Consider the following 13741-nt stretch of genomic DNA (forward strand, 5'->3'; position numbering starts at 1 on the left):
CAGCAAGCGCAAGGTTCGGGGAGGCGGGAGACAGGATCACGACGTGGGGTTCGGTGTCAGATGCGACGAAACGTGTAGGCGGATGACTATCGCGGGCGAGACATGTTCCTTGGCGTGTATACTGCGTCGCCGGGTGTGTACACGGCGGGGCCGGGGGAGAACACTGGAGGGTGGGAAAGACGAAAAAGAAGGAGGAGGAGGAGGATGTTTAGGGGAAAAGAAGAAAAGTAGCCATCTACTTGAAAAGAAGCTGGAGAGAGAGCCGCGAGGCAAAGAAATGTGCCCCGATAGTTTCGTAGTCCTACCTATTCGTAGCACGAAATACCCAGACGTGTGCTAGAAGGTGCGGCAGGCCTCGAGATGGAGCTGTCGCCCATCCACTTTCCCGAATGCCCCCCAAGGGACACCGAAGGTTGGCCAGGTTGGGCTGTGCACCGTTATTGCGCCGGGGGCACGCGCGGTAAGTTGGAAGAGCGTGATCCACCTTGAACAGTTTGGCAGTGCCGCAAAGTGTGTAAATAATTCGTAGCGGTGGGAGGGCGCTCTTGGCTCTGAGGTCATTTGCACCGGGTGACCCTTAGGGTGGATGCCTCTGTAAGACATTTAGACGCAGTAATTGGCCGACGCCTAGCGCATTTCCCGCCGAAACGGTCAGATCGACCGAGGACCCTGAGATTGCACCATTGCGGCCGTCCCTCATTCTTTTTCACTACCTAAGGTAAGTACGGAGTACGTATTGTTCCTCCATTGCCAAAACCCCCCCCATTCATCCATTTTTGCCCGCTCCCTTCCACCGCCTTTTTTCATCCTGGATGGCACCGAAGGCACATACCTAAGGTATAAGGTATTTCACCGTGCTTACTTACCAACGTGCGGTGCGCCGATGCCAACTTATCCTCCATACCGCCTTCCTCCAGGGCATCATTCCGAGTGCAATCCGTATCCAATCCCACGTCTGCAAGGTGCGTGAGTCAAGCAACTGTCAATCCCGAATCCCACCCTTGTCCCGTTCCAGTGCCTCAAGTCTTCGGTCACGGGTCGCTCTCCACGTCCCCATCCTGGAATGTTCCGAACTCTGCCCATCCTTCATCCAACCATCCAACCCTCCAGCTTGGTGTGGTGCTTCGATTGCTTTGGCGTTAATCCTATGTTGACTGACACTATATTAGTCCCAAGAGGAGTCAGCCAGTGTCGGTCAGATTAAGACATGACACCCTCATCAACAACGACACCAACGCAATCAAACCCATCGCCATCGCCGTTCCTGCCTGTCATCTATTTTCAAGCAGACCGGTCGATCCGTTTAGTCCTCGTTTCCGAATAATTGGATTCAGAAACAGAGCCGAGGCCCATTAGAACCAAGATCCTGGGCCTGGTCCGGTTTTCGTGGTCCTTCCACTCGCAGAGACAGAGTGAACCCCAGGTGCCTTACATAAGACGAGCAAGCCAATCACATGCCACGGTGCCAGTGCCCAGTTTTCCGTACCGTCGAAGGCGCTCAATACCAGCCGTAGCTCCGTAAGCCACACGTGCCCTGGTTTCTTTAACGGTGAGGTGTCGCGACGCTGCGTGGCTGCTACCGTTCGAATAAGGTTGTGTTATGTATTCTAGTTTCTACCTTATGCGTGAGGTCGATCACTGCCAAACCCCCACGTTTCTATTCCAGTACCGACAATTGCCCGTTTCCGCCACCGTCAAGCCGACAACGCGACGCGCGCCACGGTATCCTTGACGTCCTTCTAGGTAGTTCATCACCGTAGCCAAGTGCCGTCAAAGTACACCACGCATATCAACTTGGCGCAATTGGACTTTACGGCGTGCTCCCAGTCGGCCGCTTACATTAGCAGGCAGCCACGGCATCGAGTTCACCCTGGGTGCTAATCATGATTCGGTGAGCTGCGGACCGGCGTCGTCGATATGTCGGAACCTGGGGATAAAAAGTTGACGGTGCCGAAGTTCTCGTCGTTCAAACCCAAAGTCCCGGCAGCAGCACCAACTTCTTCAAGTGAACGTTCCCGCGACCGGAAGAGAGATAGAGAAGAGAGGCCTAAAGAAGAACGAGCTCGTCATGAGTCTTGGCGTCACAATGACCGTTCGAAGCATGAATCCGAGCATCGTCGGCAACATCGCAAACGAAGTCCGAGTCGCAGTCCCAGCCAAGAACGAGCTCTGGTCAAGAGAGTCGAGGTAGCACCCCTTCTGAAAGACAAGCCCGGCGATGGCCATTTCTTCTTTGACAAAAAGGGCGACCCCTTAATCAGAAGATACGGCGGCAATGATCGTTCTCGTGTACCCCTGTACCGCCGCAGTGGCCGCGGACGAGTCCTTGGCTCTGGTGGATATCTGTACATCCATCGAGACGGTCCGCAGGAGCGCTTCAGTATTCAACAGCCGGGAGAGGGAACCTCGACACTGCGAGATCGAGTTCTTTTCCAATCCAAGACTCACCGTGCAAAGCCGTTACGTATACGCGTACGCAGCAGTCCCAGTGGCACCGATGCACATCTTGTTGAGGAGGACTTTGTTCCACTGAGCAAGTCATCGAAGCGACAGCGTGCCGAGGAGCCGGGATCATCAGAGGACGAGAAGACGGCGTACAGATCGATCAAAGGCAAGGCCAAGGCTCATGAATTTTCTGACAGCGATATCGACTTCGATTCAGATGCCGAAGATGGCGAGTTCGACGTTGGGTCCGATGATCCCCTGAGGCAACGGTCGATCCAACTGTCCCGCCGGGTCAAGGAGCATCCTGGAGACATTGAAGCCTGGTTTGAACTGATCAATCACCAAGACGTGCTACTGAATTCGGGCGGGAGCCTGGACCGAGATGCCACCAAAGCCGAGGTTCACAGCTTTGCAGAAATCAAAATATCAATGTTCGAGTCTGCCCTATCTCACGCAAAGAAGCTCGAAGACGAAGAACGGCTCTTCCTTGGCTTGATGCTGGAAGCAGCACAGGTTTGGTCCTCCTCAAAGCTCGAGAGCCGCTGGGCGGATTTGGCAAAGAAGCACGATGATAGCTTTTGTCTGTGGAAGGCTAGAATTGACTACAAACTTGCGAATTTGGTTGCGTTCCAGTACAACGACATAAAAGTCCTGATGGTCGACCGATTACAGACCGTCTACAAGCAAGCCATGGTGTCAGTGTCGCCCGGGCCAAGCCGCCTGGCAAGCAATGCAGAGACTAAGCGCTACGAGCAGATGGTTTATGTCTTTCTCAGGACAACCAGGTTCATGTACGATGCTGGCTTCCGTGAGCTCGCAGTCGCAGCGTGGCAAGCGCTCCTGGAACTAAACCTACAACGGCCAGCGGTCTGCGACACCATGGCAGAACTACAGATAGTCAGTTCGTTCAAAGACTTCTGGGAAGACGAGTCACCAAGAATAGGAGAAGACAATGCCCTCGGCTGGAACCACTACGTCCAGATGGATGGCGTTGTTGACCCTCCAGAACCCCGCACAGACGACGATACTGTCCCCAAGTCGCGAGACGTGTACAAGTCCTGGGGTGCAACGGAAAAGCTTCGAGCGACGAACTCAAGGAACCCGGCACGAGCTACAGACGATGTCCTCGAGGATGATCCTTACCGTGTTGTTATGTTCTCGGACATTGAGGAGTTACTATTTGTGATCCCGTCAGAGATCATACCCTCACTTTGGAGGCCTCTAGTTGATGCTTTCCTGCTCTTCTGCGGTTTGCCCACTGCGTTCCGGACCAGTGACTGGACGGAAGCTGCAGAGAACGACACAGTGATCATGAGCAATATGAGGCTACTTGAGAAGGACGTGCTTCAAAGGCCCAACGAACCCGACATTCTAGATGAGACCAAGAGAGTTCCGACATTCAAGCAAGATGCATCTCGGTACGCACTGTCGGCTGACTTGCTATTTGCTGGCCCCGGATGGTTTTCGCCGTTTTCCGGATGGACCAGTACATCCAAAGAGTCTGATGGACCCGTCACCATAGCTACTGTCTCCAATGCTCTTCGGTTGCTGCTGAAGTCGAGCAGCCGTCAGGAACTGGCCGAATACTCTCTGGCCATTGAAGTCGTCAATGATCCCAGTAACACCAAGAAACGCGCAAAGGCTCTCATCAAGCAAGACCCCTCGAATCTCAGGCTATACAATGCTTATGCTCTCGCCGAATTTTCCAACGGCAACGCGGGAATAGGTCTCCAAGTTGTCGGTTCAGCGACCGGCTTGATTACCGTAAGTGCTCATACTGCATCAATGTCCATTTTATTGACCAGGCTCTAATGATCATCTACCAGACCTTCAATAACGTCGATGGATCAATGTTATGGAATACCTGGGCTTGGCTGGAGCTCCACGGAGGGAATAATGCTCAAGCCTTGGTGCGTATCTGTGCTGCGGCAGATGAGTCCTGGAGAAATGCCCTTGCAATCACGCCCTCTCCTTCACAACTTCTCAAGGTAAATCAATCATTATCAGCTACTCTGGAGCATCAAATGTCTACGAAGCAGCTCAATGATGCTATAGCTACCGCGGAGAGCTTGGCATTGCTGGCCTACCTCACAGCACAGGAAGGATCTGAGCCTACATCAGAGGCGCAAGGAAGTGTCTCGGCTGCGATGGAGAGAATCTGGACCGCGTCTTCAGAATTGTGTGCTCAAGGTCATGCCAAGTCGTCGACGCATGAGAGACTTCTTCAAGTCGCTGCGAGGCTTCTTTACCACCATGCAAGCCGAGGGTAAGCATGTCCCAACTCCTCCAAATGTTTCGAGGCTAACATCAAGGCAGGCCATTCCGACGTGCGTATTTGCGAGATCAGCTCAGTCAGTGCATTGAATTGTTTCCACGCAACACAAGCTTCTTGAGCCTGTTCTCTTGGGCGTCAACCACGTTCGGCATTGACGACCCTGTTCGTGACATCCTCCGAAAAGTCGCTCTCACGAACGCCAATGACAGCATTAGCAACCGTGTCTTTGCGATTCGATATGAGCTACAGAGGGGCAACGTGTACTCCACACAAGCAGCCTTTGAGCGGGCACTAGACAGCCCAACATGCAGGTCCAATCCCGATCTCTGGCGATGCTACATCAAGTTCAGCTACGCGAGGCAACAGCTTAGGTCCAAGGCAAAGGATGTGTTCTTCCGAGGTCTTCGCCATTGTCCGTGGTCAAAGGAGCTGGCACTCGAGGCCTATACGACACTTGTTAGCGTGATGGACGAGTTTGAGCTGCGGTCCGTTTTCAATACGATGTCATCCAAGGGGTTACGGATACATGTTGATTTAGACGAGTTTTTGACCCAGCACAAAAAGACGTAAGGAGGGAGTCAAGGGAGCTGATTGAAGGAAATTGGCAGACAGCGAGCCCAAAGAGCCTGCTTAGCATAATAATAACACAATGCATTGATGAATGCTATGACTGTGACTGATGAGATGATTCAAACGGTGAGAGATGATACACCTGCTATTCATCAATTGTATATTGCTGCGGCAGGGTATCAACGGTCTAACGGCCAGCTATGTTAGCCTGAGCAAAGACTATCCGACTCTAGACTGCAAGATTGCAGGATTAGGACGAAGAGTCACAGTGGCAATGCAGCCGCAGCGGAAAGGGACCTTGAAAGGGCAGGCTTTTGCTTGGTTTGTAATAGGAACCGGGGAAATGTGAGGTAGTGCGGTTCTGATGCGGAGTGACTCATCAGCCATACAGCGACAATTGACTCTTTTTGTACAGCCCGGACGGTTTGAGGCGAATCAGGGTCCACACAGCTCGCTCGGTGTGCCCCGCACTGCCCGGCGCCCCTCCCTCAATGGAAAGCAAACCTGAAAGCCCAGAACGGAGAAGGCAGGGCCCATTGAGTGTGGTAGAGAACTGGTGCTGAGCAGTGGACTGGCAGCAGCGGTCGACCTGAGGTGAGCTAAGGCAATTGCCCCACCCTTGCTCTCTATCGATTGTCGCTTTTTATTAATTGCGACTTCCGCCACTGCAAAAATTCCATCACCAACACCACCCTCACGACAAGATCCTTGACGAACGACAATTTTTCCACACGACCGCGCCAAGGGTTTTTCCTCTTTTCACGAACGAAGCATCTTTTACGAGCCTTTATAGCCGTAAAAGTCACATCACCTTCAAAACCCCAACAATCAGTAATCGAGTATCCCCCGAAACAACCACAATCATGGCGGTGCGCGCGCAATTCGAGAATTCCAACGAGTAAGAGAACCCCGCCGGATCGACCCCGCCATTGTGCTGCACGCTTTTGCTCCAACAGCCCGCGCACTCCGCGATACTTCTTGCATAGAACCAGATGTGCTGACGCGAGACCTTTTGCTTCTTTTTAGAATTGGTTGCTTTGCAACTCTCACCAACTCTTACGCCCTCGTCGCCCCGGGTGCCAGCGAGAACTTCTACAGCGTATTCGAGGCCGAGTTGCAGGGTGTCATCCCTATCTGCAGGGCAAGCATCGCCGGTGTTCGCATCATCGGCCGGTTAACAGCTGGGTAAGCAACAAGCGATGGATCCTTTGGGGGGTCTTGCGTTTGGCATACGGCCCCGCAACCAGTCGAGAGCTCAAGTTTTGCTGACTGGCCTTGACTTCTAGCAACCGCAAGGGTCTTTTGGTTCCCAACACAACGTCCGATCAGGAGCTCCAACACCTCCGGAATAGCTTGCCAGATGAAGTTCGCATCCAAAGAATAGAGGAGCGCCTTTCCGCCCTCGGCAACGTCATTGTTGCTAACGACCACATCGCCCTCATCCACCCAGACCTGGAGCGCGAGACGGAGGAGATTATCGCCGACGTACTCGGCGTCGAGGTGTTCCGCCAGACCATTGCCGACAACGTGCTCGTCGGCTCGTACATGTCGCTCACGAACCAGGGCGGTCTCGTGCATCCCAAGACGTCGATTCAAGATCAGGACGAGCTGTCGAGTTTGCTGCAGGTGCCCCTCGTGGCCGGCAGTGTCAACCGTGGTAGCAACGTTGTCGGTTCGGGTATGGTCGTCAACGACTGGATGGCCGTGACCGGCCTGGACACCACGGCGACGGAACTCAGTGTTATCGAGAGTGTATTCAGACTGGGCGAGGGCCTGGGTCCGGACAACGTCAACACGAAGCTCAAGGACACCATGGTCGAGTCTTTCTACTAAAGAAAGGATTGGTCCTGTGGGGGAAGGGAGAGCTGCATGTTGAGCGGTTGGCTGCAGGAGTACTTTCTGGGTCGGTTTTTCGTTGGTTTGGGATACCACTTATTGGGTTGAGCATGGTTTGGTAGGCTCTTCTCGTGAGCCGGGTTTGGGTTCACTCAGTACAGTACAGATGTATCTGTATGGCCGGCATGAATAAAAGCCCCACGTGGGCACTTGGAACCCAATCTTGTTCAATCTTGTTGTGCTAGCTGGCTTCCCGACGCATCGAGGCTGTGATTGCGAAAATTAACGAATGCCATACTGGTGATGATGGACAGGCTTCGGTGTAGCTCAGATGAGATCTATTCCCCGGAGGAAAAATAAAGCTAACCACGAACCTTGATATTCAAGTTTGAAGAAACTCAAACAGCGAATGCGATTCCGCGTGCGTATTGTTTCCCGAGCAGGAAGTCCTAAGTCATGACGATTATTGTCCGCGAAAGAGCGAATCACAACCCAGCGTTCCATTGCTATTGTTTTGCCTTTTGAGCTGAACTAACCGCCTTGCAACGAAGGAGCCTATCAAATTTCGCATGTGCCTGTTTTCCTTTCGTCGTCAGAGTTCCAGTCCCCCTCCCCGCGTCTTAAGCATCTCTGACTAGGTGTCTGGAAAGAACAACAAGCTTTGACTGGCTAGGGAGAGGGGGGCCATCGGCAGAGGGGAAAACTAACACAAGCAAGGTCGAGTAAGAATGATGCGTGCGGAAGGCTCAAGAGGGAGAGAGAGAGAGAGAGAGAGAGAGAGAGAGAGAGAAAGAGAGAAGGAGGATTAGGCTTTTGATTTGCTGGGTACTACGGAATTCTGGTCTCGACTATGGGAGTGATTCAGGTATTCACGACTCAGCCCAGCCACGTACTACAACAGAATTGGGGGGTGTGAGAGAAAGGGTCTTCTAGTGCGAGTCTCGTACTTGAGAAGTTGAGATGTTCCGTCGGTTATCGACGCTGAATGTGTGTTTTTCTTTGTATATTCAGACGAGACAAGGGATTTCACACGGGGGGATGGGGGGATGAATTAGGCTGCGTCGGTACTGCCTAGGTTAGGAAGGGAGCATGGGAAGCGCGTGATGTTTATGGACCGTGGCGGTTGAGGCGTCTTTTCTATTTGGGATGTGGAATGTGGAATGCAGTATTGGTGGTTCTTTTTTATATGCATGTCTGAGCGTGGCGGGATGGAGGAGGAAGGGCGGGTTTGAGCCGTCGTTGGTTTTATCTCCCTACCTAGGTACTACGTATTTTCGCAGCCTGTAGGATTCTACGTTTCTGGCGGGTACCAAGGTTGACTCGCCTACCTGTTTTGACCCCTTTGAGGATTGTTCGTAGTTAGACTTGACTGTATAACACTATCTAGTGATTTACATATATGGGATATGCGCCGAAGTTGGAATTCGGGAGCTCGGGACGGTTGGAAGTTTCACTGGTTTGGGGTTGCATTCCAGGCTCGGTGTCGAAGATCTGCGAGGACGGACTCTAGACGCCGATCTTCCGGTAGATGAAGGCACCCGATTGTTATTCCTAGGCGGGGGTTGGAATGGCTCTATTGCTTAGATACACAAGCAGGTAGTACACTTTGAGGGAGTTATGTGTTTGTGCCTGTCTACATCTCATCGGGACTTTCAGATGTCAAGCCTCTCGGGGCACGGTCATGGGCACGGTTGGAAAGCACAAGCCAGAGTCACAACAAAGTGGTGAGGAATCATCTGGTGGTTTTTTTGTCGAGTTGCAATGCGATTTCCAGGGTCCAAGAGAAAGGTACCTTCGATTGCACAGACCTTGGGAGGACGTGTGGTACGTGCTCCATAAAAAAAAGAAGAGGAAGGGAAAAGACCATCAATTGGGGAAGAGCGTTCGGGAACCAGCGGTGCGTTGGACGGTTTGAGAAATGGCGGAAGGCGAGAGAGAGAGTGTTGCCCGTTGGCATACCTAGCATGGTCAAGTGACGACGCACTGGATGGCGATTGCAGGGCCGCCTCACTTCGCTGCTCAGAGTCACAGAGCCACAAAGTCTGGACCTACAAGCCTGGACCTCGCTGCCGGTCCGCTTTTCACTGCCCAAATGGTGATCGGGTCGACGGGTCCCACGGCCAAGTTGCTGGAGACGGGATGGAGACCGCCCAACCACCGCCAATTGCTGGATGTTGACGTCGCCCACGTCGTCGCCTCCTGCCCAGGTCCTACGGTTTGTTTATCAGGGACCTCCCGGCGTTCCTTTTATTTTCTCTCCTTAGTCTTGGTGGCTGTCGATCTGAATCTTCCATTTCTCTTTCCTCACTTCTGTGCACATCGAAAGGGGAAAATCAAGGCTATTTGCTTTTTCCCTCTCCGTCACTCGCCGTCATAACGTCGAAGCCCCCTGCAGCGCCGGCCTCGTGGGAACAGACACACCTTTTTTTCTCTGTGTCTGTGTCAAACCTGGGGTCTTCCCCGTTTCTTCGACATCTGCACATAACACGGATACATTGTACCGACTATATGCAGCCTCACGACTGTCGCGCTGTACTCTTTGTCACCTCCCTCGCACGCCTGCCTCAACACTGACGGATACTTGCGGTCTGATATCCATCCCTACGGAGCACCTCACGCAACTACGGATACTTACGTACAAATCGAAACGAAACGGCGTTTGCCTATCTGTACGCCCATGCTGACTCGGAGGCTCGTCCATCCACTCGTATTATCACATTTCCTTTGACCGGTATCCAACACTGAACAGAGCACCCCAATATCTCCGCTTTTTTATGCCTGTACTATACTTCGTACAGAGCGACCCCCCGACACGTTTGCATAGTCATAACATTGGAGGAAGCATCCCGAATATCAATATCATAAAGCCTTGGATCGGGATAGTCGCGACTAGCCCTCAGCCACAAGCGCAGTCGTGTACTCACCTGCGACTTTGACAGCTTCGACGGCTTACAGCATCCCGCGCCGCCGACGCCTTCCAAGCCGAACGCTCTCGTCACTTTGTTCACGATCTACGGCTGGTTGCGCACCTTTACTTTCTGTGCGACCATCCCTGTGCGACCTCACTATACTGCAAGTCTGCAAGGACCGGGCACCCAAGGGCCGTCTTCATCGATTCCAACAAGAGGTTCATGCGAGTTGTGCTTGACCGTCCGTCGCCTGTCAACTTTCCCTAGTCCGACCGACGCTCTTCATTCTCGCTTGCAGGGGGACCTGGCATCTCATCACGCCAAAAAGTCTCGCAGACTCGCACTACCCTTTGTCCCAGGCTCCCAGCTCGATCCATCCCTACCGAGCGGGCGACCACCACCAGCCGACCACCCTAAAGTTCCAACGCTCTTCCCTCGAAAAGTCCGTCTTGACTCTAGGTTGCTCCTAGCTCGCGACGTCCGCCCCTCCCCTTTCGTTATTTGTGGCCCGAGTCGATCCATTTACGTTCCTGGTCTGGCTGCCAACCCAAGCCCGCGATACCCCCGGCCGTATAGCTAGACTCAAGCTGGGAGACACATATTGCCCGTCCCACACGAAACATTAACTTATCATGCTAAGCCGTCACGCCGCCGCCTCCACACCCGACTCCCCGATGTCTTTCCCACGCCCAACCGAGTCCTCTGGAATGGACAAGACTCAAACTCTACGCCGTGCACATGGGCCTGAGAGCGTTGATCCAGAAGACGATCCTGCTTCCCCGAGCGCTACCCCCGGTGCTGCCTTAAACACCAACCCGCCTGTCCAGCCCGAGCCGTGTCGCATTAGCTCGTCTGGAGCCGATCGAAGCTTTCCTCGACTACACTCTGGTCACCAGAGACAGCACTCTGTTCCAAATTTCCCTTCTACCAGCAACTCCGTCCCACAGGTCACCTTCTCGCCATCCCTTGAGCGAGGGTCTGGCCGCCCCTTGTCGGTCAATATGCCTCTCACGGGAGATAGCAGGAAGCCTTCAGATACCACTCGAGGAGGCATACTGAGCGGCTGGCTAGGTGGATCTCCCAACAATACAGAGGAAGCCAAGACGAACGACGATACGATAGAGGGGACGCCTACGAACAGGCTACGCAGAAGACAAACCGGCTCAACGGAGACGACACCCAAAGGAGTTTCGCCAAGTACATCACGGTTCGCCTTCTTCAGCTCACCCTTCTCCAAGAACACCCCGACCCAAGTCAGCCCACAGCAGGATGAAGAGTTATTGTCTTTGAACATCCAGGAAGCGCTGTTCCCTCCTACATCTCCGACTCACAGAGACGCCTTCTCGCCTGCAGCCTTCAAAAACCTAGAGGCTACAGCCGTTGGCCTACTAACAAAGTTCCAAACCGCCTATCAAAGACAAAACGCCGCCTTGATAGAACTACGAGTCGAAAAGGACGCTCAAAACGAAGAAAATGATGAGGCGGACACACGAATCCAACACCTCAAGGTCCAACTAGAAAACATGGCAACCAAGGTGGCCGAGCAGGAACAGTCGATGCAGCAGCTCATGACTGAACTGAACGCGGAGAAGAAGGCCAGGCAAGAGGAGAGAGCGATGCGTGAAAGGAATCGTCCGATTTCCGAGGGGTCATCGATATCTGAAGATCTTGGCGCCGAAGAGGACCAGGCCAGGAGGAAGTGGAGAAAGAGCGCGGGATTCGACACGGACGAAGAGAGTGTTGAGGATGCCAGCGTTTTCTCGAGGTCACGAAGTCCTACCACCGCCGCACCTAGCGTGTTCGAGGGCAGTATTTCGGAGGCATCAGCAACCCCATCAAAGTCCAATTCGCTCGGCCCCCCGAGAACCTCACGGCCGCCGCCGACATCAAAACCGTCGCCACAGCAGGCGAGCGTCTTCCAGAAACTTATGAGAGGGGTTACAGGCGACGCCGCGAAAGAAGAGGGAGGTGCGACATCATGCTCGAACTGTCGCGGGCAGGACCAGCGGGCCGCGTGGGATACGGTCAGTCTATTGAAAGACGAGAACCGTGGATTGAAGCATCGTGTTGAGGAGCTGGAGACTTGCGTCGACAGTGCGTTGGACGTCGTCAACGGGCTTAGACTTGACTGACTGTGTCGTCATGTGTGATCTGCATACCCCCAACCGCGTGAGCTACAATCCGCGGCATGAATGGCGTTTTCTGGGTTTCCTATTTTTTTTTCTTGAGTAAGGAGTTTCTTTGGACATGAATGGGACAAACCGATACCAATGAGCTGGCATTGTTGAAATCTTTGAGAGCGGACACGGGAGCATATACCTCGTCACTAGTAGATGATTTGGTAGAGAATGAAAGAAATCTGTCTGGCTACTGCAATACTTCCTTCATTCTTGCATCCACGCATCACGCATTTTATAGTGACTTCTTCAGGTAAGATCAAATACTTGGGAGTAATAGGGTTATATCGAAAAGGAAAAGAATATAAACACCTAATCTCAGATTGGGAAGCTGGCGTTGAAAAGGAAGAAGGCCAAGGAAGCTTGGACGGGTGAGAGAGAGGGCAGGTGAGAATTATGGGATGATGGGTTGAAACGGGTGTCTGTGCCAGGAGGACGTGGTCTTGGGAGGGCAGAAAGGTGGTTGCAATGGTTTTTGTAGATTCTGCTGTGGTTGTTCATTGTAATTTACCGGGAGAATGCAAGTCAAGTATGTTCTCGAAGCTGAGGGTTGAGATTCAGAGGCCAGTAGCCTGCTCATCTCTTCCTTTCGTGAGTACATTTTGGCCCGCTGGGTGGGTCTGGGGACAGCCCGCTTCTGACAATCAAGACCAGACTGGACTCCTTTTATATGGTCTCCTTCAGGCATGCTTTATTGTTCAGTCTGTTTTGTATACCATACAATTAGTGCTCTGATTGGTGCTGATGAAAGCAGGTGGTAGCCCGCTTCTAGGTGCCCATCCAGCTTCTCCGTCGACCCGGGAGGAGCATGTGGCCGTACAAACAAGAAGAGCAACCGCGGTATCTACCACAATTACTAGTGAGATCATTGAAGCCTTGACTTTCAGCTTCTTATCGACCTGATGGTTGGACCCCAATAGTGGTTGATGCGCCAGTGGAGGTGGCAACGCTCTGCAAGCAAATTCACAGGTAACCTCCGGTACCAAAGCCAGGCCTGCTGTTCACAACACTTTCAAGAGTCACACGATATCATGACAGCGGAAAACCAAATTCGTCCTCATCTAAATCCTTCCAGCGAGCCGGTCTGCCGGTTCGAGAGGTACATGTACAGCGGAGTATTCCCCTTCTCCGTCTCCCCCACAACCAATCCATTGAGCAGTCTAGTGGTGGTCCTTTCCGTGGGCATCGCCGTGGTGGTGGTCGTCGGTCAAGAAGAAGTACTCGTAGGCGCAGTAGCCGGCAAAGGCGACGGTCGCGATGCCGAGGCCGGGGAATGATCCCTTGAACCGGTTGAATCGCGTGAAGGGGCCCTTGTATCTCCAGGACTCTCTGTAGTCTCCATCGTCAGCGGATGACGCGGTGTTCATCGGGCATTCCGCAGCTAAGTGCCACTCACGCTCTCTCCCAGGGGTCGTATCTGGGCTGGCCGGCCGCCTCCTTGAAGGCTCTCATGTCGAAGCCGGTGATGTTGGGCTTCTGGCCGCGGGCGGCCGCCATCGCTAACCTGGTGTCAAATGGGCGTCAGACGT

At 53.2% G+C, this 13741-nt stretch overlaps 4 protein-coding genes across 4 annotated transcripts; 3 read left to right on the forward strand and 1 right to left on the reverse strand.

Annotated features, from left to right (window-relative positions):
• Positions 1-1917: 1917 nt before the first annotated feature.
• Positions 1918-5290, forward strand: N0V96_007986 (uncharacterized protein; the record flags this gene model as incomplete). The annotated part of the gene is made up of 4 exons (XM_065758179.1): positions 1918-4186; positions 4501-4711; positions 4758-4772; positions 4840-5290. 4 exons carry the CDS (start codon positions 1918-1920, stop codon positions 5288-5290), a joined length of 2946 nt encoding a protein of 981 aa, XP_065613321.1.
• Positions 5291-6153: 863 nt separating this feature from the next.
• Positions 6154-7123, forward strand: TIF6 (Eukaryotic translation initiation factor 6; the record flags this gene model as incomplete). Its single annotated transcript, XM_053194376.1, has 3 exons — positions 6154-6188; positions 6317-6475; positions 6577-7123. The coding sequence occupies 3 exons, from the start codon at positions 6154-6156 to the stop codon at positions 7121-7123; spliced, it is 741 nt and encodes a 246-aa protein (XP_053048226.1).
• Positions 7124-11036: 3913 nt separating this feature from the next.
• On the forward strand, positions 11037-12167 carry N0V96_007988 (uncharacterized protein; the record flags this gene model as incomplete). Its single annotated transcript, XM_053194377.1, has 1 exon — positions 11037-12167. The coding sequence occupies one exon, from the start codon at positions 11037-11039 to the stop codon at positions 12165-12167; it is 1131 nt and encodes a 376-aa protein (XP_053048227.1).
• A 1205-nt stretch (positions 12168-13372) lies between these two features.
• Positions 13373-13709, reverse strand: N0V96_007989 (uncharacterized protein; the record flags this gene model as incomplete). The annotated part of the gene is made up of 2 exons (XM_053194378.1): positions 13373-13541; positions 13609-13709. 2 exons carry the CDS (start codon positions 13707-13709, stop codon positions 13373-13375), a joined length of 270 nt encoding a protein of 89 aa, XP_053048228.1.
• Between the last annotated feature and the right edge of the window lie 32 nt (positions 13710-13741).

Source organism: Colletotrichum fioriniae (genome assembly GCF_027942845.1).
Source record: "Colletotrichum fioriniae strain IMI 355084 chromosome Unknown scaffold_9, whole genome shotgun sequence".
In the NCBI taxonomy this organism is placed as follows: Eukaryota; Fungi; Ascomycota; class Sordariomycetes; order Glomerellales; family Glomerellaceae; genus Colletotrichum; species Colletotrichum fioriniae.